This window comes from Saimiri boliviensis, chromosome 2, assembly GCF_048565385.1.
Source record: "Saimiri boliviensis isolate mSaiBol1 chromosome 2, mSaiBol1.pri, whole genome shotgun sequence".
Lineage (NCBI taxonomy): Eukaryota > Metazoa > Chordata > Mammalia > Primates > Cebidae > Saimiri > Saimiri boliviensis.
Window position 1 is genome coordinate 15,186,471 of NC_133450.1, and position 26,378 is coordinate 15,212,848.

Genomic DNA, 26,378 nt, shown 5'->3' on the forward strand with positions numbered 1-26,378 from the left:
TTGGAGATCAGCCTGGGCAACACAGCAAGACCTCGCCTCTACAAAATAAACTTAAAAAAAAAAAAAAACAAACCCAAAACATTATCCAGGCATAGTGACACGTAACTGTACTCCTTGCTACTTGGGAGACTGAGGCTGGAGGATCGCTGGAGCCCAGGAGTCGGAGGCTGCAGTGAGCCGAGATAGCGCAACTCCACTCCAGCCTGGGCGACAGAGCGCGGATCTGTCTCTCAAAAATAATAAGAATTGAAAAGCACATTTAGGAAGCTCGGCGTCATTCCAGTGTCTGGGCCCGAGAGCACCATGAGGTAGCAAGACACAAGGTATCAAGCGTTAAAAAGAGAATGAGGTTAGCATCCGGTTGTTGCTTTTCCCAGGTATAAACGTGGCTTAGGCTGGGTGCAGGGACCGTGCGGAACCGGCAGGCGCTTCCCGGTAGAGGACGCCCAGCAGCAGGACCCCGGGGTCGCCAAGGGTCCGCCTGGGCTTGAGCAGCTCCAGGAGGGAGGGCTCAGCTGCACCTCGTCCCCGCGACCTCCAGCCTCTTCTCCGCTCCAGGAGGACCGGGTCGAGCGCGGAACGGGGCGGGGCCACGCAAAGCTGCGCGCCCGCCGCTCGGCTCCGCTCGGCTCGGCTCGGCTCGGTTCGGGGATGCGCGGCGCGGGTCCGCCAGGCTGTGGCTACGAGGCCGCCGTGGGGCGCGAGCGCCGCAGGTGACCGGGGCGGGGAGCTGCGTGCGCGGGCGGCGGCTGAGGAGCTGGAGCCCTCGGCCCAGGCGCTACGGGCTGAGGAGACGAGGCGAGCCGAGGCGAGCGGAGGCGGGCCAAGGGCTCGGGGCACCCACTCGGCAGCCGGCGGCGCTCGCGGCCGTCAGCATGTTCCGTAAGGCGAGGGTTTTCCTCCCGCCCGTGGGCTGAGGCGGCGGCGGCGGCCCGCGAAGCGAGATGCACCGGCCGGGCGCTGCTTAGAGGACGCGGCAGGCGGGAAGTCCCGGCCGCCAGCGGGAGGGCTTTCGTCGCCCGGCAGCCGCCGCCTCCCGCCGCCGCCGCGGGCCCGAGCGGGAGCGGCGGGTGGGCGCCCCGACATGGCGGCCCGGAGCGCCCCGAGCTGCCACCTGCGGCTCGAGTGGGTGTACGGCTACCGGGGCCACCAGTGCCGCAACAACCTCTACTACACGGCGGCCAAGGAGATCGTGTACTTCGTGGCGGGGGTCGGCGTGGTGTACAGCCCGCGGGAGCACCGGCAGAAGTTTTACCGGGGCCACAGCGACGACATCATCAGGTACCGGGGTGCGGGGGCCGCCGCCGCCACCCCGCCATCCGCTCCCGGAGTTTGCACCCGCAGGTCCCCGTGGACGCCGTGACCGCTCCTGCACGGAGCGTCGCCCCGGGAGAGTCCGCAGCCGCCTCTCCCGTCCCGGGTCCGCCGTGTAGCACCCTGCAGACGCCTTTCCCCTCTCCCTCGTCTGGGGGCTCTCTCTCGGGTCCGTGCGGGAAGATCCGGTCCGCGGATCCACCCGGCACTCGGTTGGAAGGCTTCGTCCCCTTTCCCACTCCATCAAAATGATGAAAACGGCGAAAAGGTTATTTTGGTAGCACTTTATTCCGTTAACCCCTGTGAGAAATTTCTTATTAAACGAAGTCTTAAGGCACCTGGGGTGGAGGGAGTCCTTTGCCTAATAAAGGACTGATGGAAGCACTGCGAGCCCTGGGCTCTCGCCTCCTGCCCGTCATTATTAGTTCAGGTTTCACTGTTTGCTATTATCAGCAGAACCCCCCCCCCCATCCCCGGCAACCTCCAGGCAATTATTGGATATTAAAATGTGCACACCTGAAGGCAATTTAAGGTAGGTCTTATCTGAAGAGGCTGCTAAAAATAACTTCACTGATTTCCAGTTCTCTTCATCTTCATTAAAATACTCCTAAATAAGCTACTTTTGTATTTTTTTTAAATTAAATCGCGATTGGGGGCTATTTTTAGGCTTCCTTGGACTGTACCTCAAAGTTGGTCCCATTGCTTGTTTACATTTCTTTAGTGAGCGGTATATTTGAAATGTAATTTTCAATCAGTGTCTTAGTAGAACTTTTGTGGTGAAGTCAGGAGCTTCGGAAATCATTTTAGGCCACTGATTATTGCCTTAAGGACAGCGTTTTTGTCCTTTGCAGAGGAGAATATATTAAAAGCAATCTGAGAATGTGATTGTGCGGTGCTCTTGGAGTCTTATCAAAGAGTCTATGATTTAGGTTTGGTTATAAAATTTTATTCCCTTATGTATGTTACACAGGGTTTAAATCGGGCATTTCAAATCCTGTACCTTGGATTGAAGTCTTGTAGGCAGGAAGCCCTGGTACTTAAATTTCACAAATAAAGTTGTTTTTGTGTTTTGCGTCTCTGTACATGTATAACGAGTAAGAGGGAAAAGAGGGCCTGGGACAACAAAGGTAGACAAGATGGAGTGAAGATGAGAAAAGCCAAAATTGAGATTGCAGAACAAGTAATCAGGTGGTGCTGTGTATTCACTTGTTTTTTGGTGGTTGTTGTTGTTGTTGTTGTTTTTTATTTGGACACCAGAGTGCTTTTTCAGATTGTATTTAATACATTACTTTGAAAAGGTAACTGAGAAGTCATTTATTTTTCTCAAGCTGGGACTCTGAGTAGTGATGATTAGGGTCACAGACCTATTATCATAGCCCAAATTGCTGGTAGAAAAACTAAACTAAACCCATAGTAATTATTTATCTTCTTGTTATTTATCCCAAAAGTAGAGTTTACCCCAGTGTCTTGTCTTTTTCCCTAATCCTTTCAAGTCTCTCTTCTTTTTCATATGTTAGGTCTCCCAAAGTACCAGGCATAGTAGCTTTACCTAGCTGAAGCAGCCTTAACTGAAGCCCTGCTCCAGATAATTTAGTCTGTTAGGTTGAATTCAGCTGGTGGAGTTAAGTGTGAAGGATTTTAAGGTCTTCTCATGGTACACTTGTATTGTTTTTACTCCTTCGGGGTTATGAGAACAGTATAGTACTAAGGTCTTTTGAAACTAGATATGATTTATTTGGTGAGGTAAATTACATCTTGTTCTTCTAGCAGTAATTAGAAGCTGTATTATATGTCACACTGCTTAAATTTCATAATTGTGTTTCAGTAAACTGTAAGGAAGGTAGTGCTTTGACTTTCTTTTGGTATAGTTGCGCAACTCATACAAAACAACAAACATACTCAAATTTCTCATAGTTGAATACATGCTTATGATTTTATTCAAATGATACATCTTTAAAATAATGTATAACAATGAAAATAAGTATCCTGAAAAGTTACAGTGAGGTCGTAAAATCTGAATCATACAGCATCTTTAAATTTGTGGCACGGATTTAATATGATACTAAGAATATAATTAGGAATCAGTGAAAGGGCTCTGGACATTTTATTTCAAATAGTAATGACAGATCATTCTTGTTTGTGAAATATATTCAGCAAATATTAAAACCTCTGAATATTTTTTCAATTCAGCATTTGACTTGTAAATATAGAAACAACTCTAGTAATTTTTAAATTATGTCACAGCAGAAGACATAATGTTGAGAAATGTGATGCGTATTGACAAACAATGTTGCTGTAACCTTAGCCTTAGTAATAAAAAATCAGTGCTGTTTTCATTATCTGTTTTGTTTCCACCTTGGCCTGAAACATGTAAAACTTACTGGTCAAGTATTACTTGGTCTGAGAACTATTCCAGAATGAGCAGATAATTGTCCTTAGGTTTTGAAAATGTGAGTGCAGTATTGGTGGTAAAGACTGAATCATGACTAGTCTGTCATTTGCTTACTGGTTCTCTGACCATTTTATCATCACCTAGGATTATCAGTGGTAGTGCCACATGACAGCTCATCATTTTTTCAGTATTGCTTGTAGTTCTCTTTCTTCCTTTTGCCATCCACCTGTGTATACTTCTCTAGTCATTTATCTTTTAGTTATATTCATAGAAACTATACAGCAATTAGTTTCTATGTCAGAAATAATACAGGACTTTTTGGGTCACTTTTTTTGTTCTCTTTCTCGTTATATTGATAAAATTATCTAGTTATTAAGTGTTTATAATAGATTTAAGACTAAGTTAGAAGCTACCAGTTTTAGCATAAGTTGCACATCTCGAGCTTGGTCTATATTTTGAAACTTTTGCCAGTTATTAAAAGAATGGGATAGCCTTTTTCTTTCTTTCTTTCTTTCTTTTTTTTTTTAAACTGAGGCTCTTGCTCTTACTCTGCATCACACAGGCTATAGTACAATCACTGCTCACTGTAGCTTCTTACTCTTGGGCTCAGTGATCATCCTACCTCAGCCTCCGTAGCTGAGACCACAGGTGTGGGCCATGATGTGGGCTATTTTTTTTTTTTTGTAAAGATGGGGTCTCTGTATGTTGCCAAGGCTGGTCCCAGACTCCTGGACTCAAGTGATCTTCCCACTTCAACCTCCCAAAGTGTTGGGATTACAGGTGTGAGCCACCATGTGCAGCCAGAGTGCAGTATCTGTTCATATTAATTTTTCTAGGTACTTCCCATCAGCAAATTTTTGCAAGATTATTCTTATAGACAATATTGACCATTTTCAAATCATTTATACTAGTGAAGACCATTGATGGAATATAATTTGGGGCATTTTGTTATTTGACTGTGCTTTCCTTATGGGAGTAATCAGGGCCCGTTGTTTATGTATTATGTAGGTGTAGAACTTGAAGTACTTTTTTTTTTTTTTGGAGATGGGGGTCTTGCTTTGTTGCCAGGCTGGAGTGCATGCAGTGGTGTGATCTCGGCTCACTGCAACCTCTGGCTCCTGGGTTCAAGCAATTCTCCTGCCTCAGCTTCCCAAGTAGCTGAGACTGCAGGCGCACACAACCATGCTCAGCTAATTTTTGTTTTTAGTAGAGATGGGGTTTCACCATATTGGCCAGGCTAGGCTGGTGTCAAACTCCTGACCTCGTAATCTACCTGCCTTGGCCTCCCAAAGTGCTGGGATTACAGGCGTGAGCCACGACACCCGGCTTTACCTTCTTTTTCTTTTTTTTTTTTTTTTTTTTTTTAAACATAGTGGAAGTGTCTCACAAGTTGACGATGAACTCAAATGACAGTGCATCTGAAATATTTTGAAAAGTACCATACTATATGGTTTCAGGTTAAAATAACTGTTCTTTGCTTCTATGTATGGCTTTTTAAAAAGACAAAACAAAAGGTATAGAAGCTTTTTTTATTTGTGGTAAATGGTGTTCTTAAGAAAAAAAAACTGACCAAGCCTTTTTGTAATCTAGTAAAAGTGGTTTTTGACAGTTCCGTATTTGTGGCACAGAAACTTAATTTATTCTATGCAAATCAGAAATGTAATTGGAAAAGCAATTCAGAATGACATTTCCATGGTAGATGAATTTTTTTGTGTTCATGTGGGTTCAGAGTGGCAACTTTTAAAGCTCTGGTAGGAATTATTGGAAACCTACTTGTAGTTTACTTAAAGCTTCCAGATATATGTTCATGATGTCCCAAACTGGCTGATCTTCAAAATAGTTTGATGAGCTTTTCACCAGTTTCTATCCTTTTGCTCAAATGCACAAAGTCAGAAACTTCTAGGGTTGAAGCCCAGGAATCTGTCTATATTTTAAAAAGTGCCTCAGATGATTCTGTTTGGGAAATACATTGACCCTACCATTTCTAGAATTCTTAACACATGCAGTTTGAGAAATGGGCACACACCCTCTCCTCAAACCTGATACCAGAATTTTCTTAAGCACTGTGCAATATGTAGAAGTTGAGCTTCAAAAAGTATTAGAAAACATATTTAATAAAATGGCTTGTGTTTAACTAGAATTAGATGGAGTTAACAGTTACAGACCATGTAACAATTATATTTGGTAAGATTTCATTTTATGTGTCGTGATATCAAAACATTTGTGTGTGTGCGTTGGTGGGGTGGGGGTTGTTTTGTTTTGTTTTTTTGAGATGGAATTTCACTCTTGTTGCCCAGGCTGGAGTGCAATGGCATGATCTCAGCTCACCGCAACCTCCGCCTCCCGAGTTCAAGCGATTCTCCTGCCTCAGCCTCCCGAGTAGCTGGGATTACAGGCATGTGCCACCATGTCCAGCTAAGTTTGTATTTTTAGTAGAGATGGGGTTTCATCGTGTTGGTGAGGCTGGTTTTGAAATCCTGGCCTCAGGTGATCCACCCACATCAGGCTCCCAAAATACTGGGACAGGTGTGAGCCATCATGCCCGGTCATTGGTTATTTGTTTTTTAAGTACTGCATAATTTAAGAAACAAAATTAATAGGTGTTTTTCAGGAAAGTTAGGAATTAACTAGAATAATAGTTGAAAATGTCATAGATATGTATTGAGTACATATTCTTTAGGGATAAGCCAGATTTTTAGATTTACATTTAATTATTTTCCTTTATTATTTTATAATATGTGCAAATATGCAGAAAATAAAACAATGTTTTGTATATACATTAAGGAAAATGTGGACTAATCAAGTATTAAAAGCTATTAAGAGCTTTTATTTCTAAGTTTTCTCAGCCAAGAAATATTTGTTGAGTTTCTGTTTTGTCAAGAATTCCTGCCTTAAGATACTCTGAGTTTAGACACATCAAGTCAAATAATCAATTAGGAATAGCACTAATGTACTTGTGATAGGGTATGTACATGGGGATATAAACAGTTCACAATTAGTATATAATACCTAAGCTAAGTCTTTAAGGACAACAGGGAGAAAGGGTCATCGGAAGAAATGAAAGAAGGTATAGCATTGTGGGAAGAGGTAACATTGTGTGCAGTGGTTTTGTGTTATGAGAGAATATTTTAAAAAGTTTCTTATACTATCTTCAGTTCCTCTTCTCCCATTTACTGTTCACTTTGTTCTATTTCACCATAGCAGTTCTTGTTGAGGTCACCAGTGACCTCTGCATTGCCAAATCCAGTGGTTATCAGTTTTCATCTTATTTGATTTTTCATCATCATTTGACATAGTTGGTGCATTAGTCTGTTTTCATGCTACTGATAAAGACGTACCCGAGACTGGAAAGAAAAAGAGGTTTAATTGGACTTACAGATCCACATGGCTGGGAAGGCCTCAGAATCATGGTGGAAAGCTAAAGACACTTCTTAATGTGGCAGTGGCAAGAAAAAATGAAGAAGATGCAAAAGTACCACCATCAGATCTTGTGATACTTATTCACTACTATGAAAATAGTATGGGGGAACCACCCTCATGATTCAAGTTATCTTCCACTGGCTCCCTCCCACAGCACATGGGAATTATGGGAGTACAATTCAAGATGAGATTTGGGTAGGGACACAAAGCCAAACCATATCAGTTGGTTACTCCCACCTTCTTAAGTCACTTTATTAAGTGGCATGTGGAACATAAACATATCTATTTCTTGGTTTACTTGTTCTTTCAGCAAATATTTACTGAACACCCATTATTTGCCAAAGACTATTCTTATCACTAGAGATATGGCAGTGAACCAAACATAAAATTTCCCACCCTTGTGGAGCTTGTATCTACTGAGTGAGGAGATACTGAATAAACAAGGTAAATTTTATATATGTGTATAAAATTTTACATATGCATGTATATGTGTATAGTTTATAATGGCTAAGGAAAACAAGGTGAGAAAATGAGATAGAAACCATTGGAAAGAGTTTACATATGTATTTAGATAGGGTGGCCAGGAAGGCTTCACTTTAAAGGTGACACTTAAGTAGAGACTACGAGGTAAGGTAATGTGCTATGTGGATATCTGAGGAAAGGACATGTTAGGCAAAAGGAACTATCAAATGCAAATTCCCTGAAGCAGAATGTCAGTATTTTTGAGGAACAGTAAGAATGTTTGTGTGGCTGGAACAGAGTGAACTTCAAAGAAACTAGTAAGAAATGAGGTCTGATGAGCTAATGGTAGTGGGGGCAGGTTTTGTAGAACTTCATAGGCTACTGAGAGGATTTCGGCTTTCCCATTTGAGACTGGAAGTTATTGGAACAATTTAATCAAAATAGTGATATAATTTGATTTATGGTTTAATAGTCACTCTGGCTCCTATATTCAGAACAGACTGAAGAGGGAGGGGCAGGATGGAAGCAGGGAGATCACTTAGGAGACTGTGCAGTAATCCAGTCAGGAAGTATTGATGGCTTGGACTAGGGTGGTAACAGTGAAAGTAGTGAGAAAGGATCAAATTCTGTATATATTTTTAAGATAGAGGTAGCATGATTTACTAATGGATCGTATATAAACTGTGAAAGAAAAGATCAATGATGATCACAGAATTTTTGGTCAGAACAATTGGAAGAATGGAGTTGCTGGTTACTAAATTAGGAAACTGTTTTAAGAGCAAGTTTTATGTTTTGGACAGAAGGAAAGATCGACAGCTCTGTTTTATTTTACTAATTTTTTTTATTTTTAATTTTCGTGGGTACATAGTGGGTGTATCTATGGGGTACATGAGATGTTTTGATACAGGCAAGCTGTGTGAAATAATCACATCATAGAGAATGGGGTATCCGTCCCCTCAAGCCTTTATTCTTTGTATTATAAAGAATCCAATTGCAATCTTTTAGTTATTTAAAAACGTACAATTATTGACTATAGTCACCCTGTTATGCTATGACATGGTCTTACTAATTCTTTCTAATTCTTATGTACCCATGAATCATCCCATTTCCCCCTGAGTCCTCCACTACCCTTTCCAGCTCTGGTAACCATCCTTCTACTCTCTATGTCCATTAGTGCAGTTGTTTTGATTTTTAGATCCCACAAATAAGTGGGAACATACTTGTCTTTCTGTGCCTGGCTTATTTCATTTAACAATCTCCATTTCCATCCATGATATTGCAAATGACAGGATCTCTTTTTTTTTTTTTTTTTTTTTTATGGTTAGCTATGGTGAACAGTGCTGCAATAAACATTGCTTGCAGATATCTCCTTGATATCCTGATTTCTTTTCTTTTGGGTATATGCTCTACAGTGGGATTGCTGGATCATATGGTAGCACTATTTTTAGTTTTTGAGGAGCCTCCAAACTGCTCTCCATAGTGGTGGTATGAATTTACATTCTACACATCCTTGCCAGCGTTTGTTATCACCTGTCTTTTGGATATAAGTGATTTTAACTGGGATGAGGTGATATCTCATTGTAGTTTTGATATGGAATTTTTATTATGGCTTTGATTTTGTTATTTTTTATTGGTCTGTTCAGGTTTTGGACTTCTTCCTGGTTCAATCTTGGTAGATTGTATTTGTCTAGGAATTTGTTCATTTCTTCTAGATTTTCAAATTTATTGGCATAGAGTTGGTCATAGCAGCCACTAATGATCCTTTGAATTTCTGCAATATCAGTTGTAATGTCTCCTTTTTCATTTCCAATTTTGTTTATTTGTATCTTCTTTTTTTGCTTAATTTGGCTAAAAGTTTGTCAGCTTTGTTTAACTTTTTTTTTTTAAAAAAAAAAAAACAACTTTTGGGCCGGGCACGGTGGCTCACGCCTGTAATCCCAGCACTTCGGGAGGCCAAGGCGGGCGGATCACAAGGTCAAGAGATTTAGACCATCCTGGCCAACATGGTGAAACCCCGTCTCTACTAAAAATACAACAATTAGCTGGGTGTGGTGGCACACGTGTGTAGTCCCAGCTACTCAGGAGGCTGAGGTAGGAGAATTGCTTGAACCCGGGAGGCGGAGGTTGCAGTGAGCCAAGGTTGCACCACTGCACTCCAGCCTGGCGACGGAGCAAGACTCTGTCTCAAACACACACACATACACACACACACACACACACACACACACACACACAATTTTTTGTTTCATTGAAATTTTTTATTGGTTTTTTAAAATTTCAATTTCATTTATTTCTGCCCAGATCTTATATCTTTCTACCAATTTTGGGTTTGGTTTGCTCTTGCTTTTCTAAAGATGCACCATTAGATTGTTTATGTGAAGTTTTTCCTCTTTTTTGATGTAGGCACTTAAAACTATAAACTTTCCCTTGAGTACTGCTTTTGCGGTGTCCCATAGATTTTGATATGTTGTGTCTTGATTTGCATCTGTTTCAAGAAATTTTTCAGTTTCCTTTTTAATTTCTTCATGAACCCACTGGTGATTCAGGAGCATATTGTTTAATTTCCACGTATTTGTATAGTTTCAAAAATTCCTTTTATTTTTCTAGTTTTATTTCATTGTGGTCACAGAAGATGCTTGATATTGTTTCAGTTTTTTCCCAACATTTTAATACTTGTGATAGGACAAGTCTATCCTTGAGAATAATTCATGTGCTGAGGAAAAGAATGTGAATTCTGTAGCCATTGGATGAAATATTCTGCAGATATCTATTAGAGCCATTTGGCCTATAGTGTACATTAAGTCAGATGTTTCTTTGTTGATGTTCTGTCTGAAAGATCTGTCCAGTGCTGAAACTGGGTTGAAATCTCCAGCTATCATCATATTGGGGCCTGTCTCTCTCTTTAGGTCTAATAATACTTGCTTTGTATATCTGAGTGCTCTAGTGTTGGGTGTGTGTATATATATACACACACACATTTAAAATTGTTACATATTCTTGCTGAATTAACCCCTTTCTCATTATATGGTGACTTTCTGTGTCTCTTCTTGTAGTTTTTTTGTCCTGAAATCTATTTTTTCTGATATAAGTATAGCTACTTCTGTTCTTTTTTGGTTTCTGTTGGCATGGAATATCTTTTTCCATCCCATTATTTTCAGTTTATATGTGTATTTATAGGTGAGGTGTGTTTATTGTAGGCAACAGATCAATGGATCTTGTTTTTTCCATCCATTCAGCCACTCCATCTCTTTTGATTGGAGATTTTAGTCCCTTTATGTTTACACTGTCCTCCAGACTGGCACTCTTCTCACAGCTCTACTAGGCAGTGCCCCAGTGGGGCTGTGTTGGGGTCCAACCCCACATTTCTGTGTGCAGGCTCCAGCCCCACATTTCCTTTATGCACTGCCCTAACAGTTCTCCATAAGGGCTTCACCCCGACAATATACCTCTGCCTAGACATCCTGGTCTGGTCTGGTTTGGTCTTTTATTTATTTATTTATTTATTTAGGTTTTTGAGATGGAGTCTCACCCTGTCTTGCCCAAGCTGGAGTGCAGTGGTGTGATCTTGGCTCACTGTAACCTCCAGCTCTTGGGCTCAAGTGATTCTCCTTTCTCAGCCTCCTGAGTAGCTGGGACTACAGGTGTGTGCCACCACACCTGGCTAGTTTTTTTTTGTTGTTTTGTTTTGTTTTGTTTTGTTTTGTTTTGTTTTTGGTAGAAAGTGATTAGTTAGAGGCAGAGAAACAGGAGGAGGAGAGAGAAAGAAACAGCTAACTCTCACACTGAGTGAGAATATCCAGAAAGATGGAATCCAGGAGAAGGAAAGCAACTTCTGCACTGAGTGGAAAGGAATAGAGAGAAATGGAGTTTAGGAGGGGAAGACAGGCTTCCACAAGAGGGTGTGGAAGGGGACCCCAGAGGGGAAATCCTGGAGAGAGAAAGATGGCTTCCACAAAGGGAGTTTTTGTGGAGGAGGATCCAAACATGGAGTCCGAAGGGATGTAGAAAAAGGGGACTTTTAACCTGGGAGGAACCACCACCTTCTCTAAGACCTCTGGCCAATGAAAGGAGTTCCTTAGAACTTCTGCTGAGGTGACTGACTCTTAGTTTCTTTGCATGCCCAGGAAATTTAAACAGAGACCATTAAATCTCCCAGGTGGAGAGAGATGGGAGGGAAGCATGGTGCTGGGAAGTTCTTGCCCTTAAAACTATACCCCCTCGTGGACCTGGAAAGAGAACACATTCCCTCATTACTCCCCTCCCCCTGAACAGGAAAGCCCAACTTCTGTTGGAATTATGGAAATCAATTCTCTTTAACTACTTCCTACTGAAATGGGGCATAGAAGGGGCCCTGCAGTTGAGGCTTCCTCCAGAGGGGAGCCTTTCAGGGGTGCAGGTTGATCTAGAGGTCCACGATAGAGCCCACAAACCAAGGACATCCGGGGTTCCAGCAGAAGGATTATTTGTGACCTCATGGCTGATTTTGAAGTCTTCTTTTCCAGCTGTACCCCTTTCCTGGTTGTACCCCTCTTCCGGTGTACCCCTCTCCTGGCTGGCTCGCCAAAATGTAATATTGGGGTTCAGGGTGCCCTCAGCTCCCCTGAGAGGATGTTTCTCCAGGTTCTTGGTCTCCTGCCCTCTCAAGAATGAGAGAAGGGACCACAGCACAGTGCACAGTAAATGCTGGACTCAAAAATGTTTGTAGAAAGTAATTTATTTAGAGACAGAGAAACAGGAGGAGGAGAGAGAAAGAAATAGCAAACTCACACTGAGGGTGAGAATCCAGAAAGATGGAATCCAGGAGAGGAAAGCAGCTTTCACGCTAAGTGGAAAGGAATAGAGAGAGATGGAGTTGAGGAGGGGAAGACAGGCGTCCATGAGAGTGTGCAGGGGGACCCCAGAGGGGAAATCCAGGAGCGAGAAAGATGGCTTCCATGAAGGGAGTGTTTGTGGAAGGCGATCCAAACATGGAATTCCTAGTTTTGTATTTTTAGTAGAGACGAGATTTCACCATGTTGGCCAGGCTGGTCTCGAACTCCTGACCTCATATTATCCACCTACCTTGGCCCCCCAAAGTGCTGGGATTACAGGCATGAGCCATGATGCCCCATCCAGGTGTTTTCATACATTCTCTGAAATCTAGGCAGAAGTTCTCAAACCTCAGTGCTTGTCTTCTGCACACTTGCAGCACCAACACCATGTGGAAGCTGCCAAGGTTTGGGGTTTGCACCCTCCAAAGCCATGGCCTGAGCTGTACCTTGGCCTCTTTTAGCCACAGCTGGGGTGGCTGGGACACAGGGCACCAAATCCCAAGGCTGTACACAGCAGAGGGGTCCTGGCCCTGGCCAGGGAACCAGTTTTTCTTTCTTGGCCTCTGGGCCTGTGATGGGAGGGGCTGCCACAAAGAACTCTGACATGCCCTGAAGACATTTTCCCCTTTGTCTTGTCGATTAGCATTTGTCTCCTTGTTCTTACATAAATTTATGCAGCAGGCTTGAATTTCTCCCTACAAAATGGGTTTTTCTTTTCTGCTACATCATCAGGCTGCAAATTTTCCAAACTTTTATGCTTTGCTTCCTCTTGAATGCTTTATCACTTAGAAATTTCTTCCACCAGATAACCTAAATTATCTCTCTCAAGTTCAAAGTTCCACAGATCTCTAGGGCAGGGGCAAAATGCTGCCAATCTTTTTGCATAGTAAGATTGATTTTTACTCCAGTTCCCAAAAAGTTCCTCTTCTCCATCTGGGAGCACCTCAGCTTGGACCTTATTGTCCATATTACTATCAGCATTTTAGTCAAAGCCGTTCAAGAAGTCTCTAGGGACTTCCAGACATTCCCACATCTTCCTGTCTTCTGGGCCTCCAAGTCTTTTGGAAGTTTCAAACTTTCCCACATTTTCCTATCTTCTTCTGAGCCCTCCAAACTGTTCTAGCCTCTGCCTGTTACCCAGTTACAAAGTCTCTTCCACATTTTTGGGTATCTTTACAGCAGCACCCCAGTACCAATTTAGTGAATTAGTTGATTCCCACATTGCTAATAAGTACATACCTAAGACTGGGTAATTTATAAAGGAAAGAGATTTAAATGACTCACAGTTCTGCAGGGCTGGGAAGCCTCAGGAAACTTACAATCATGGCAGAATGGGAAGCAAACATATCCTCCTTCACATGGTGGCAGCAAGAAGAAGTGTAGAGTGAAGATGGGGAACAGCCCTTTATAAAACCATCAGATCTCATGGCAACTCAGTATCATGAGAACGGCATGAGAGTAATTGCCACCATGATTCAATTACCTTGAGTAGGTCACTCCCATGACTGAGGATTATGGGAACTACAACTCAAGATGAGATTTGGTGGGGACACAGCCAAACCATATCAATAAGAAATGGAAAAAGGGGATAAGGATATGCAAAAAAAAAAAAAAGACTTTTTAGTAATTATAATTAGTGGCAGTATCATTGGTATTGTTATTCTGAATCTGTGGTTCATGTGAGGTGAGATACAGCAAATCAGTAGTTTTGGGACATTCTAATTTATTAATCTATTATATTGAGAACCAGAATTCTCAGGATGGAGGAAAAAAAATAAGATGTAACTGTCAGGAACTGTGAAAGTTCTATAATTTTACCCTACTAGAAAGTTACTAGAAGCCTACCACAATTTCATGGATACTGACAGAACACACCAGCTTCTGGGTCAGAAACAAAAGGATTTATCACTCTATATATGCACAGCAAACAGCATGAGCATTATGTTTTTTTCAGCATCTTTGTCCCCCTAAACCCACCAGGGTGGTATAGAAGAGCCTAAATTGTGAGTTTGCATCACAGCTAAGTAACCTGGAGTTTAGGGAAACTGAATCTTTTATAATAGGCTGCAAACAAACCTGCTTGTGATGTTTAGTTTTCTGTGTCATCTTGAGTAGGTTGTACAGTACCAGATGATTTAATTGAACATTAAGTGAGCTCTGAAGGTATTTTATAGATACGATTAACATCTATTATCAGTTGGCCTTCAGAAAAGGAGATGATTATTTATAAGTGGCCCCACTCAGCCAGGCGTGATGGCTTACACCTGTAATCCCAGCATTTTGGGAGGCCAAGATGGGTGGATCACAAAGTCAAGAGATTTAGACCATCTGGCCAACATGGTGAAACTCTGTCTCTACAAAAATACAAAATTAGCTGAGCATGGTGATATGTGCCTGTAATCCCAGCTACTTGGGCGGCTGAGGCAGGAGAATCACCTGAACCTGGGAGACAGAGGTTGGAGTGAGCTGAGATCATGGCACTGCACTCCAAGCCTGGTGACAGAGTGAGACTCTTATCTCAAAAAAAAGGAGGGGAGGGGCACACTCAATCAGTGGAAGAACTTAAGATGAAAACTGGAGGAGAAATTCTGCTTCAAGATTGCAACATCAACTCCTGCCTGAATTTCTAGTGTACTGCTGCCCTGCCCTATGGATTTTAGACCTGTCAGTCTCCACAATCATGTTAGCCAATTCCTTGAAATAAATCCCTTTATATATACTCTGTTCTGTTTCTCTGCAGTTCCAGGACTGATATAGTGTCATTTGCCCTGGAGAGAGATACATTTATTATACTGAACAGTAAACAAATATACCCTTTGTCCAGCCGGGGATATTATCTTTATTTTTCAAGTCTGTTTGCTATACAAATGTCCCTCAAAAAATAGTCTAGAACAAAGACAGTCAATACCTCTGCATTCCAAATTTTCAGAAACACTGGCTGGGTGTGGTGACTCATGCATGTGATCCCAGCACTTTGGGAGGCTGAGGCAGGTGGATCACTAGAAGTCAAGAGTTCAAGACCAGCCTGGCCAAAATGGTGAAACCCTGTCTGTACTAAACATACAAAAATTAGTCAGATGTGGTGGCATGTACCTGTAATCCCAGTTACTCGAAAGGCTGAGGCAGAAGAATCATTTGAACCTTGGAGGTGGAGGTTCCAGTGAGCTGAGATCACAACACTGCACTCCATCCTAGGCAACAGAACAAGACTCCATCTCAAAAAAAATAAAAAAAAAATTCATAAACATGAGAGATCCATGGAGAATTGTTTCCTCATAGCAACATAGAAGTACAGATTTTGTAGTTCTGAATTTGAACTGGAAATGTCCATATGAACTCACGATGTACCATATATGCATTTTTTTTTTACCTAGTTCTAGCCACTGAAAGTTTACAAAAATGTGACAAAGCCAGTATAGATAGCAAGTCCAGACTCTGGTCTTAAAATTCATTCCTCAAGAGAAAACGTAAGGATTCACAGAGAAACAACTGATTCTTGACATCAGAGAGCACAGGACATTTAAAAGACTAGTAGGGTGATAAACAAAGTTCCAAGGAGCCAATCTGAAGCGACTTCTACATGGGACAATTTGTGCTTTTAAATTAGGGTAAGAATTGCAGTCAATTCAAGTTCAAGGTAAATTGGTCACCTTCTGAAGATGACAGAGAACCAACTTATTTTCTTGAGAATGAGGTAAATAAAAGGAAAGATGTGCCATTATCCCCCTTTAGCCTTTCTTATATAAGCTGATGACACTATTGGACATTAGGTAATTAGCCACAGGTCATATAACTTATCAGTGGCAGAAGGCAGGATCAGATTCAATTAATACCTGTTATTAATAAATTTCCCTAAGGATTCTGTTCTTTGTGGTTAACTCTTGAACACAGACTAATGGAGCAGTGATCACCTTGAATATTGATGGTTGCTTACGCCAGAAGAAAAGAGAGCTCTAAAAATTCTCACATATATAATCTACAATTTAAATACGTTGGCTTGGAAGTAACCTTCATCACATAGGCTCCTAACTCATTTGAAAGAAACCCCCAAAACTAGTAACATTGTCCCAACCAAACACAAACCCCAAAATGAAATAAATCATTGTATGCTTAAAAGGGAGAAAACCCAAATATCTTTGATAAACTGCATTATTGATCCCTGAAATATTTAATTTATCACTTCTTAACCTTCCACAGTTCTATGTCCAGAAACAGAAAATACCAGAATTGTCAATGTAAATATATAACTTACAGGGTAAACCACATGGCTTCTGAGAAAAGTCATGCACTCAAAATTGAAGTTTTCAACTCTCGTGTAACTGAAGAGAGCACCAAACTTGGAGGGATCCATACAATATTAAACAAATCTTTATTGTTATTGATAAGTGAGAACTTTTGCTATTTTGTTATTTTTCTTGTTGTTTCATGGTCATTTATTTCTTCTTTCCTTCAGGTCTTTTTTTAGTCCAGGTGATGTTCTCTGGTGATACGATTTAGTTTACTGCTTTTTATTTTTTTGTGTATCCATTTTATGTCTTTTGGTTTGAGATTACTATGAGACTTGCAGATACTATTTTATAATCTGCTGTTTTAAGCTGATAACTTAACACTGTTTGTATAAACAAAAAGAAAACTAATTAAAACTCTATGCTTTAACTTCATCTCCTCATTTTATAAAATTTGTTTTATTTGTTGAGACAGGATCTTACTCTTTTGCCCAGGCAGGAGTACAGTGGCACAATCTTGATTCACTGCAGCCTTGACTTCCTAGGCTCAGGTGATCCTACCACCTCAGCCTCCTTAGTAGCTGGGACTACAGATGTGTGCCACCAGGTCCAGCTAATTTTTGTATTTTTTGTAGAGACGAATTTTGCATGTTGCCCAGGCTGGTCTTGAGCTCCTGGGCTAAAGCAATCTGCCTGCCTCAGCTCCCAAAATGCCAGGATTATGGGCATGAGCTACTGTGTCCAGCCCATCCTCCTGCTTTTTAACTTTGCTATTTCTATTTATAGCTTATTATATTGCCTATGTCTTTAAAAGGTTGTAGTTATTTTTATTGGTTCATTTAGTCTTTCTACTTAGTATAAGAGTAGTTTACACATCACAATTGCAGTGTTTTAAACTTCATATGGAACCAAAAGAGAGCCCGCATAGCCAAGTCAATTCTAAGCAAAAAGAACAAAGCGGGAGGCATCACACTACCGGACTTCAAACTATACTACAAGGCTACAGTAATCAAAACAGCATGGTACTGGTACCAAAACAGAGATATAGACCAATGGAACAGAACAGAGGCCTCACAGGAAATACAATGTACCCACAACCATCTGATCTTCGACAAACCTGACAAAAACAAGCAATGGGGAAAGGACTCCCTGTTTAATAAATGGTGTTGGGAAAACTGGCTAGCCATGTGCAGAAAGCAGAAACAGGACCCCTTCCTGACACCTTACACCAAAATTAACTCCAGATGGATTAAAGACTTAAACATCAGACCTAATACCATAAAAACCTTAGAAGAAAATCTAGGCAAAACCATTCAGGACATAGGTGTAGGCAAGGACTTCATGACCAAAACGCCAAAAGCAATGGCAACAAAAGCCAAAATAGACAAATGGGACCTAATCAAACTCCACAGCTTCTGCACGGCAAAAGAAACAGTCAGTAGAGTGAATCGGCAACCAACAGAATGGGAAAAAATTTTTGCAGTCTACCCATCTGACAAGGGGCTGATATCCAGAATTTACAAAGAACTAAAGCAGATCTACAAGAAAAAAACAAACAAGCCCATTCAAAAATGGGCAAAGGATATGAACAGATACTTTACAAAAGAAGACATACAGGAGGCCAACAAACATATGAAAAAATGCTCATCATCACTGGTCATCAGAGAAATGCAAATCAAAACCACATTGAGATACCATCTCACACCAGTTAGAATGGCGATCATTAAAAAATCGGGAAACAACAGATGCTGGAGAGGATGTGGAGAAATAGGAACACTCTTACACTGTTGGTGGGAATGTAAATTAATTCAACCATTGTGGAAGACAGTGTGGCGATTCCTCAAGGACCTAAAAATAGAAATCCCATTTGACCCAGCAATCCCATTACTGGGTATATATCCAAAGGATTATAAATCATTCTACTACAAGGACACGTGCACACGAATGTTCATTGCAGCACTGTTTACAATAGCAAAGACCTGGAACCAACCCAAATGCCCAACGATGATAGACTGGATAGGGAAAATGTGGTACATATACACCATGGAATATTATGCAGCCATCAAAAACGATGAGTTCACGTCCTTTATAGGGACATGGATGAACCTGGAAACCATCATTCTCAGCAAACTGACACAAGAGCAGAAAATCAAACACCGTATATTCTCGCTCATAGGCGGGTGTTGAACAATGAGAACACATGGACACAGGGAGGGGAGCACTACACACTGGGGTCTGTTGGGGGGAAATGGGGGAGGGGCGGGGGGTGGGGAGGTGGGAAGAGATAGCATGGGGAGAAATGACAGATACAGGTGAGGGGACGGAAGGCAGCAAAGCACACTGCCATGTGTGTACCTATGCAACAATCTTGCATGTTCATCACATGTACCCCAAAACCTAAAATGCAATAAAAAAAAAAAAAAAAACAATTGCAGTGTTATAATATTCTGTGTTTTTCTGTGTACTTACTATTACCAGTGAGTTTTGTATCTTCAAAACTCACTTATGATTACTTATTGCTCACTAATGTCCTTTTCTTTCTGATTGAAGTACTCCCTTTAGCATTTCTTACAGGGCAGGTCTGGTGTTGATGAAACCCCTCAGCCCTCAGCTTTTGTTTGTCTGGGAAAGTCTTTGTTTCTCCTTCATGTTGAAGGATAATTTCACCAGATATACTAAAGTAGGGTAATTTTTTTTTTTTTTACTTCAGAACTTTAAATATGTTATGCCACTCTCTCCAGCCCTGTAAGGTTTTCACTGAAAAGTCTGCTGCCAGATATATTGGAGCTCCATTGTGTATTGTTTTCTCTTGCTGCTTTTAGGTCCCTTTCTTTGTCCTTGATCTTCAGGAGTTCAACTATTAAATGCCTTAAGGTAGTCTTCTTTGGGCAAAATCTGCTAGGTGTTCTTATCCTTCTGGTACTTGGATACTGATATCTTTCTCTAGGTTTGGGAATATCTTTCTCTGTTGTTATTTTGAATAAACTTTCTACTCCTATCTCTTTCTCTGCTTCCTCTTTAAGGCCAGTAACTCTTTTATTTGCCCTTTTGAGACTACTTTCTGGATTCTGTAGGGGTACTTCATTGGAGACAGGGTTTTGCCATGTTGTCATGCTGGTCTTGAACTACTGGGTTCAAGCAGTTCACCTGCCTTGACCTCCCGAGTGCTGGGATTACAGATGTGAGCCACCATGCCTAACCCACTTCACTGTTTTTTATTTTTTGTTTTGTCTTCTCTGACTAAAATAACCTGTTTTCAAGCCCACTAAGGCTTTCTCCTGCTTGATCACTTCTGATATTAAAAGACTTGGATGAATTATTCAGTATGCCAGTTGTATTTTTTCAGCTCCAGGATTTCTGCTTGGTTCTTGTAAATTATTTCCGTTTCTGTTAAATTTATCTGACAGAATTCTGATTTCCTTCTCTGTGTTATCTTCAATTTCTTTGAGTTTCTTTAACACAGCTATATTTCGAAGTCTCTCTCTGAAAGGTCACATATCTCTGTTTCTCAAGGAATGGTCCCCGGTAGCTTATTTAGTTCTTTGGTGGGGTCATGTTTTCTTGGCTAGTGTTGATGCCGGTAGATGTTCTTTGGTGTCTGGGCATTAAAGAGTTAGATATTTATTGTTGTCTTCACTGTCTGGGCTTGTTTGTACCTGTCCTTCTTGTGAAGGCTTTCTAGATATTTGAAAGAACTTGGGTATTGTGAGCTAAGCTATATCTGCTTTATGGGGCACCCCAAACCCAGTAGCACTGTAGTTCTTGCAGACTCATAGAGGTGAAACCTTGATAGTCTTGGGCAAGATCCAGGAGAATTCTCTGGATTACCAAGTATACTCTTATTCATTTCTCTTACTTTCTCCCAGACAAATGGAGTCTCTCTCTCTCACTGTGTTCTGAGCCATCTAAAGCTGGGGGTGGAATGACATAATCACCCCTGTGGCCACCTCCACTATGATGGCACTTGGTCAGACCTGAAGATAGTACAGCACTGTGTCTTGCCCAAGGCTTGCTGTATTCAGTCTCTGATTACTGCCTATGTTTGCTCAAGGCCTTGGGGTTCTACAATCAGCATGTGGCAAAACCAGCCAGGCCTGTGTCCTTCCCTTCAGGACTGTGAGTTCTCCTAGGCTTGGGTGGGTTTAAAGGTACCATCCATGAGTCAGGGGCTAGAGTCAAAAACCTTAAAAGTCCCTCTGGTGTTCTATTGTACTGTGGCTGAGCTGGCACTCAAACTACAAGATATAGTCCTTCCCACTCTTCTCTCCAAAGACAGAGGAGCCTCACCCTATAGCCACTGCCTGCCACCACAGGCCATGAAGAATACTGCCAGACTACTGCCAGTGTTCCCCTAAGGCCCAAGGCCTCATATGTCAGCTTGTGGTAAATGCTGTCTGGTCTGGGATTCACTTTTCAGGGCAGTGGACTTCCTTCTGGCCCAGGGCAGGTCCAGAAATGCCATCCAAGAGTCAGGTCATGAAATGTGGGGATCTCAAGAGACCACTTGGTGATCTACCCACTTCTATGGCCATGCTGGTACCTAAGGTACAAGACAAGTTTTCTTTACTTTTCTCTCTTTGCTTTTCTCAAGCAAAAGGAGTTTCACCCATGGCCACCACAGCTGGTAATGTGCTGTATCCTACCTGAAGCCAACAAGCCTCAGAGGCTCACTCAAGGCGCTTGACATAGTACCTGGGTATTGCTCCTGGTTATTCAGGGCCCAAGGCTCTTCAGTTAGCAGGTGGTTAATGCTGCCAGGACTAAATCCTTCCCTTCAAGGCAGTGGGTTCCCTTCTGTACCAGGGAATAGAAATGTCATCTTGGACCTAGGGCCTGAAACAGGGGCCTCATGACTTTAAAAAACTCTGTTTTAGAAGTATTCTGTTTGAGATTATCTAATAGAAAACCAAGTGGGGTTTTTAATTAGGCAGTTGAACATACATTTCTATAATTCAGGGAACAATCTGGGCTGGTATAAATTTGAATGTTAACAGCATATAGACAGTATTTAAAGCCATGAACCTGGATGAGTCCACTGAAGTAGTTTAGATAAAGGATCTAAAAAATGGATTATTGTGGTGCTCCAACATTTTAATGTAGGGGAAATGAAGAACTGACAAAACTGTGGCCAGGGAAACATGAGGAAAACCAAGAGTGTAGGATCATGGAAGTCAAGTGAAGAGAGTATTTCAGGGAGAAAGGAGTAATCAGCTGTGTCAAATAAGTTGAGGACTGCTTCACCTTCGTGAAAGCATTAGCTCTGTTTTGCCATAATTATATTGTAATCATAAGACTCTCCAAAAGACTGTGTATGCCCAGGGGAAAAGGGAGAGCAGGAAGAAGATGACAAAATGAGTCATGTCATTACTGGTACACAAAACTAGCCTCTTTCAAGATTTGTTCCAATGCATAATATATACTCATAACATTTTTTTAAAAAAGTTTTGTTCCAGTGGTTTTTACTTTACTTGATTATTTAAAAAATGACACATAGTTGGCAGCCCTAGATTCTTTCTTCTGAAAAGTGTGGTCTTCAGACTCACAATATTAGTATCACCTGAAAAGTTATTAAAAAAAATAAGAATTCTCTGGGCTCACTCCAGACCTACCAAATTAGAAACTCTAGGTGTGGAGCCCAATAATCAGTTGAGTTCATTCTGTTGTTCTGTTCTGTTATTTCTTTTCTTTCTTTTTTCATTTTGCTCTTGTCACCCAGGCTGGAGTGCAGTGGCACGATCTCTGCCCACTGCAACCTCTGCCTCCTGTGTTCAAGTGATTCTCTTGCCTCAGCCTCCTGAGTAGTTGGGACTACAGGTGCCTGCCACCACACCTGGCTAATTTTTGTATTTTTAGTGGAGACAGGGCTTTGCCATGTTGGCCAGGCTGGTCTTGAACTCCTGACCTCTGGTGATCCGCCCGCCTCAGCCCCCAAAGCGCTAGGATTACAGGCGTGAACCACCATGCCTGGTCCCAGTAATCAGTTTTTATGATCTCCAGGTGATGTTAATATAGTCTAAAGTTTGAGAACACTGCTCCAGATTCCTGATTCTGAACCCTGGTTGCTTAATAGAAAGTGAAAGAAAACAAAATAAAACCACCAATGGCCAAGACTTACCCAAATAAATTTTAATTTAATTTGTTTAGAATGAGGTCCAGGTATCATTTGTTATTTGCTTCCATTTTTAATTTTTAAGCTTCCCAAATGATTGTAATATGCAGGCAGGGTTGAAAACTCTGGATTTAGTAGTAATCCATGTTCAGCTGCTGGGCTAGGAGTCAACCTGAAAAAACCTCAGGACCTAGCCAAATCTATTCATTTGCTATTCATTATATAACAACGTAGGTAAGTACTGGGACCCCCTTAAATATTTTGGGCTTCTTGCCTAAAGCCCTCACATGCTGGATATTTCCTATTCGGAGATTTATTACCAAGCAAAGTTTTTGTTTTCTGTTGGTGGATCTGCTCAGTATCATCATGAGCTGAAAACACTAAAAGACAGATATCCTGCATCATCAGTCCAGAAAAATGTTCACTCACAGGGTATCTGGAAGATGATAATTACGTGCATCGTGGATGATATCAAGTGAGGTGTACTGTGACTCAGTGCCTCAGGTGATGATTTCAGTGGACTCATGGAGTAGCTGCAATGAATTTGGCTGAATTTAAAGGCAGTTTGGATTGTTAAAAGATCAAGTGAAACACAGTGTCCACCTTTTAACACTGGCATGCAGATACCTCTGAAGGAGTAAGCATGAGGGGAAATATGAAATAATTAGAGTAAGGAACAGAATATGTTGGGATGACTGGGGTAGTTAGGGAAAGCTTCTCTGAGCAAGTTATGTTTGCCCCAAAGCATGAGTGATATGAATGTGGCAAAGATTTGAGCAGTCATTCTAGACAAAGACTTTGATAGCACAGAGAGCTTGACCATTTTAAGGGATGGAAAGGCCAGTGTGGCTGGAGTGTAGTGAACAAGAGGAAAAATAGTAGAAGTCAAGGTTTGAGAAGTAGGTGAGAGCATATCTTTCTTTTTGAAACAGACTCTCACCCTGTCGCCCAAGCTGGAGTACAGTGGCGTAATCTCAGCTCACTGCAACCTCCACCTCCTAGGTTCAAGTGATTCTCCTGCCCCAGCCTCCCGAGTAGCTGGGATTACAGCCTGGTGATTTATGTATTTTTAAAAGATCACTCTGGCTATGTTGAGAAAGCTCTAAAGGAAAGCAATAGAGGAATAATGGTAGGTAGTCAGAAGGCTACTGAAATAGTTCTGATGTAAGAGGAATCCTGGCTCAGATTAATTTTGTAGCAGAAATGACGGTGATGACAGAGCCAGTAGGAAAGACTAATAGAATGCATGAGATGAATGAGGAAAAGATAAGTAGTGAGGATGAAATTTAGCTTCTTGGTCTGAGCAATTGAATGGACAGTGATACCATTTACTAAGGCAAGGAGGAGCAGATTGGGAAGATAAGGGGAAATCAGATTGTCTTTAGGATGTATGAAATTTGAGGAGTGTATCCATTGCTCTGACCTAGAGATACAGGTTTGGGAGTTATGATCTATATGCATTTAAAGCTGTGGGATTGGATGAAATCACCTGGGAAAGGAAGGGAAGACAGCCAAGACAAAGCCCTCATACACTTTAACATTCAGAGGTGGGATGCAGGGAGATAGTGCCTACCAAAAGGAAGGGCTGATAAACTATGGAGTCAGGGAAGACTAGAGAGGAAAGCCTTTCAAAGAAGAGAGTGGTCAGATATGTCAAATACTCCTGAAAAGTGGAGGGGATAAGGACATATAGTTTATCATTACATTTGGCAATGTTAAATAACCTTGAAAAAACTGTTTCAGTGAAGGAGATGAAACCCAACTTGAAGTATGTTGAGACAAAGGGAGTGAAAAAGATGAGACACCTCTTTTGAGAAATTTTGCTTTGAATGAGAAGCAGAGAAATGGGATGATGGGTAATGGGTCAAGGGAATTCTTTTTTAATGGGCATATTTGAATGGTAATAGGAATGACTCAGTAATGAAGAAGCAATAATTGCAGAAAGCATAGTTCTAGGAGTAAAGTACTTGAAACTAAGGAGAATGAGACCTAGAACACAAGCTGAGTGTTCAAGGAGTATAGACATTTCTTACATTTTACAAAAGGGAAGTCAGTCTGCCCTTTTGCATTTAGGTTAGTTAATTTCATGGGAATCAAGTATTTTCTACAGTTGCATTTGGGTTAGTTAATTTCATGGGAATCAAGTATTTTCTTTAATTCCATTTGTATTATTCATTAAATACAAGACAGGCATATCTGTTGCAAGGCAGAGGTTGATAGTAGGGAATTGTAGTCATGTGGGAGTTTGGAGGTTGAGAGAGGGATGCACGTTTATCAGCTAAATGTTTAATAGAGTTGTCTAATAGTGTACAGTGCTCATTTGAGATCTGTGAGATAAATTTAAAGGAACATTGATTAATATATTTGCATGGAAGAAGGGAGATCTATGAAGAAGATGATAGCTCACTTTATTTAAAATGTTACTTCCTTATAGTTATGATAAATTTAGTGATTAAATACTTAAAGCAATTTAATATGTAATTGTGGGATTTGATGACAGTGCTTGTACCTAATTAATTTCCATTACTCAGCAATATTAATAGGAAGAATGTTAAAAAAATTTGTTTTTTCCATATATTTCAGATGATAGTAGATGATAGTGTCACAATACAGATGAGTAATAATCTTGTTAAATGTTTTAGAATAGGAATATACCTTCGGATGATTGCATCTGTCATTTGTCTCCCAAATTAATCCATAATGTTGAGTTTCACTATATGTTCAGCAATATACTAGGCATTATGTGGATAAAACTTAACTGTAAGATATTGTTGACCTGAAGAATACCTGAACAACACTCATGCTTTCATTCTCATTAAGAAAATTGGACCAATCAGAAGAGAGACTCTTCAGATTCCAACTCTCCAAAAGCAATACATTCAGCTCCTATCCAATATTAATCCTGCTTGTGCACTAGATCCCACTCTTTTTTCCCTCTTTTAGAAATGTTCTCACTGTAACGTACATCAGCATTTTTTCTCTGTACTGAATGATCTCTTGTCAATAAATGACGTGAAAACAACTGAATGTCTATTATGAGGAAAAAATGAATCCCAGCATATACCTCACCATATGTAAAATTGAAAATGTGAGAGGTAAAACAATAAAATTTCTAGAAAAAGCAAAAACAACACAAAAGTGTGAATTATAAAAAGTAAAATTATAAATTGAACCTCATTAAAATAACTTATCAGACCTCTGGGTAACTGAAGACAATGGCAAGTATGTAGTTAGTAACCTCCCAAAATCTCTTACATAGACTTTTTGTACAAACCATAGCCCCAGCATTACTTAAACAGAAAATACCAAAACTGCAAAGTGACTGTAGTAAAAAGAGAAAAGAAACAAATTTCAGCTGCCATTTTACAAGCTCTCTCTCTTCTGCTGCTGAGCTTTGTAGTGAACAATGAACCTAAATAACTGAAAAACAGTATGTTAACTGTAAGGATAAAGACAAAAAGAAAAACAATACTGCATATAATGCTATAATCTAGTTAGTAAAATGGTTCTCCACAGGGCTGCCAATTCTGAAATGTCTTTTGTATACTACAGTAAGTAAATAAACCATAGATTATGAGAGCCTAGTTTCTCACTCTTAGAGGAAGAAGTTATAAATAAAGGGAGAAGTCTTAGATGAACCCTGT

General features: G+C 40.9%; 1 protein-coding gene across 18 annotated transcripts in view; it reads left to right on the plus strand.

The window, feature by feature from the left end:
• The first annotated feature begins 631 nt into the window (after positions 1-631).
• The window catches only part of EML5 (EMAP like 5), a 189,317-nt gene continuing 163,570 nt past the window's right edge, over positions 632-26,378 (plus strand). For 4 of the 18 annotated variants that reach the window (XR_012516114.1, XM_074392851.1, XM_074392853.1 and 1 more), the window contains exon 1: positions 714-1,281. Coding sequence is in view for 17 of the 18 variants with exons in the window: in XM_074392851.1 (XP_074248952.1) it covers positions 1,085-1,281 (197 nt within the window). In the remaining variant the exon portion in view is untranslated. Of the gene's footprint in view, positions 1,282-1,314; positions 1,847-26,378 lie in introns of those variants that run through there. The other 14 variants (XM_039468792.2, XM_039468795.2, XM_074392842.1 and 11 more) reach the window with 7 other exon arrangements.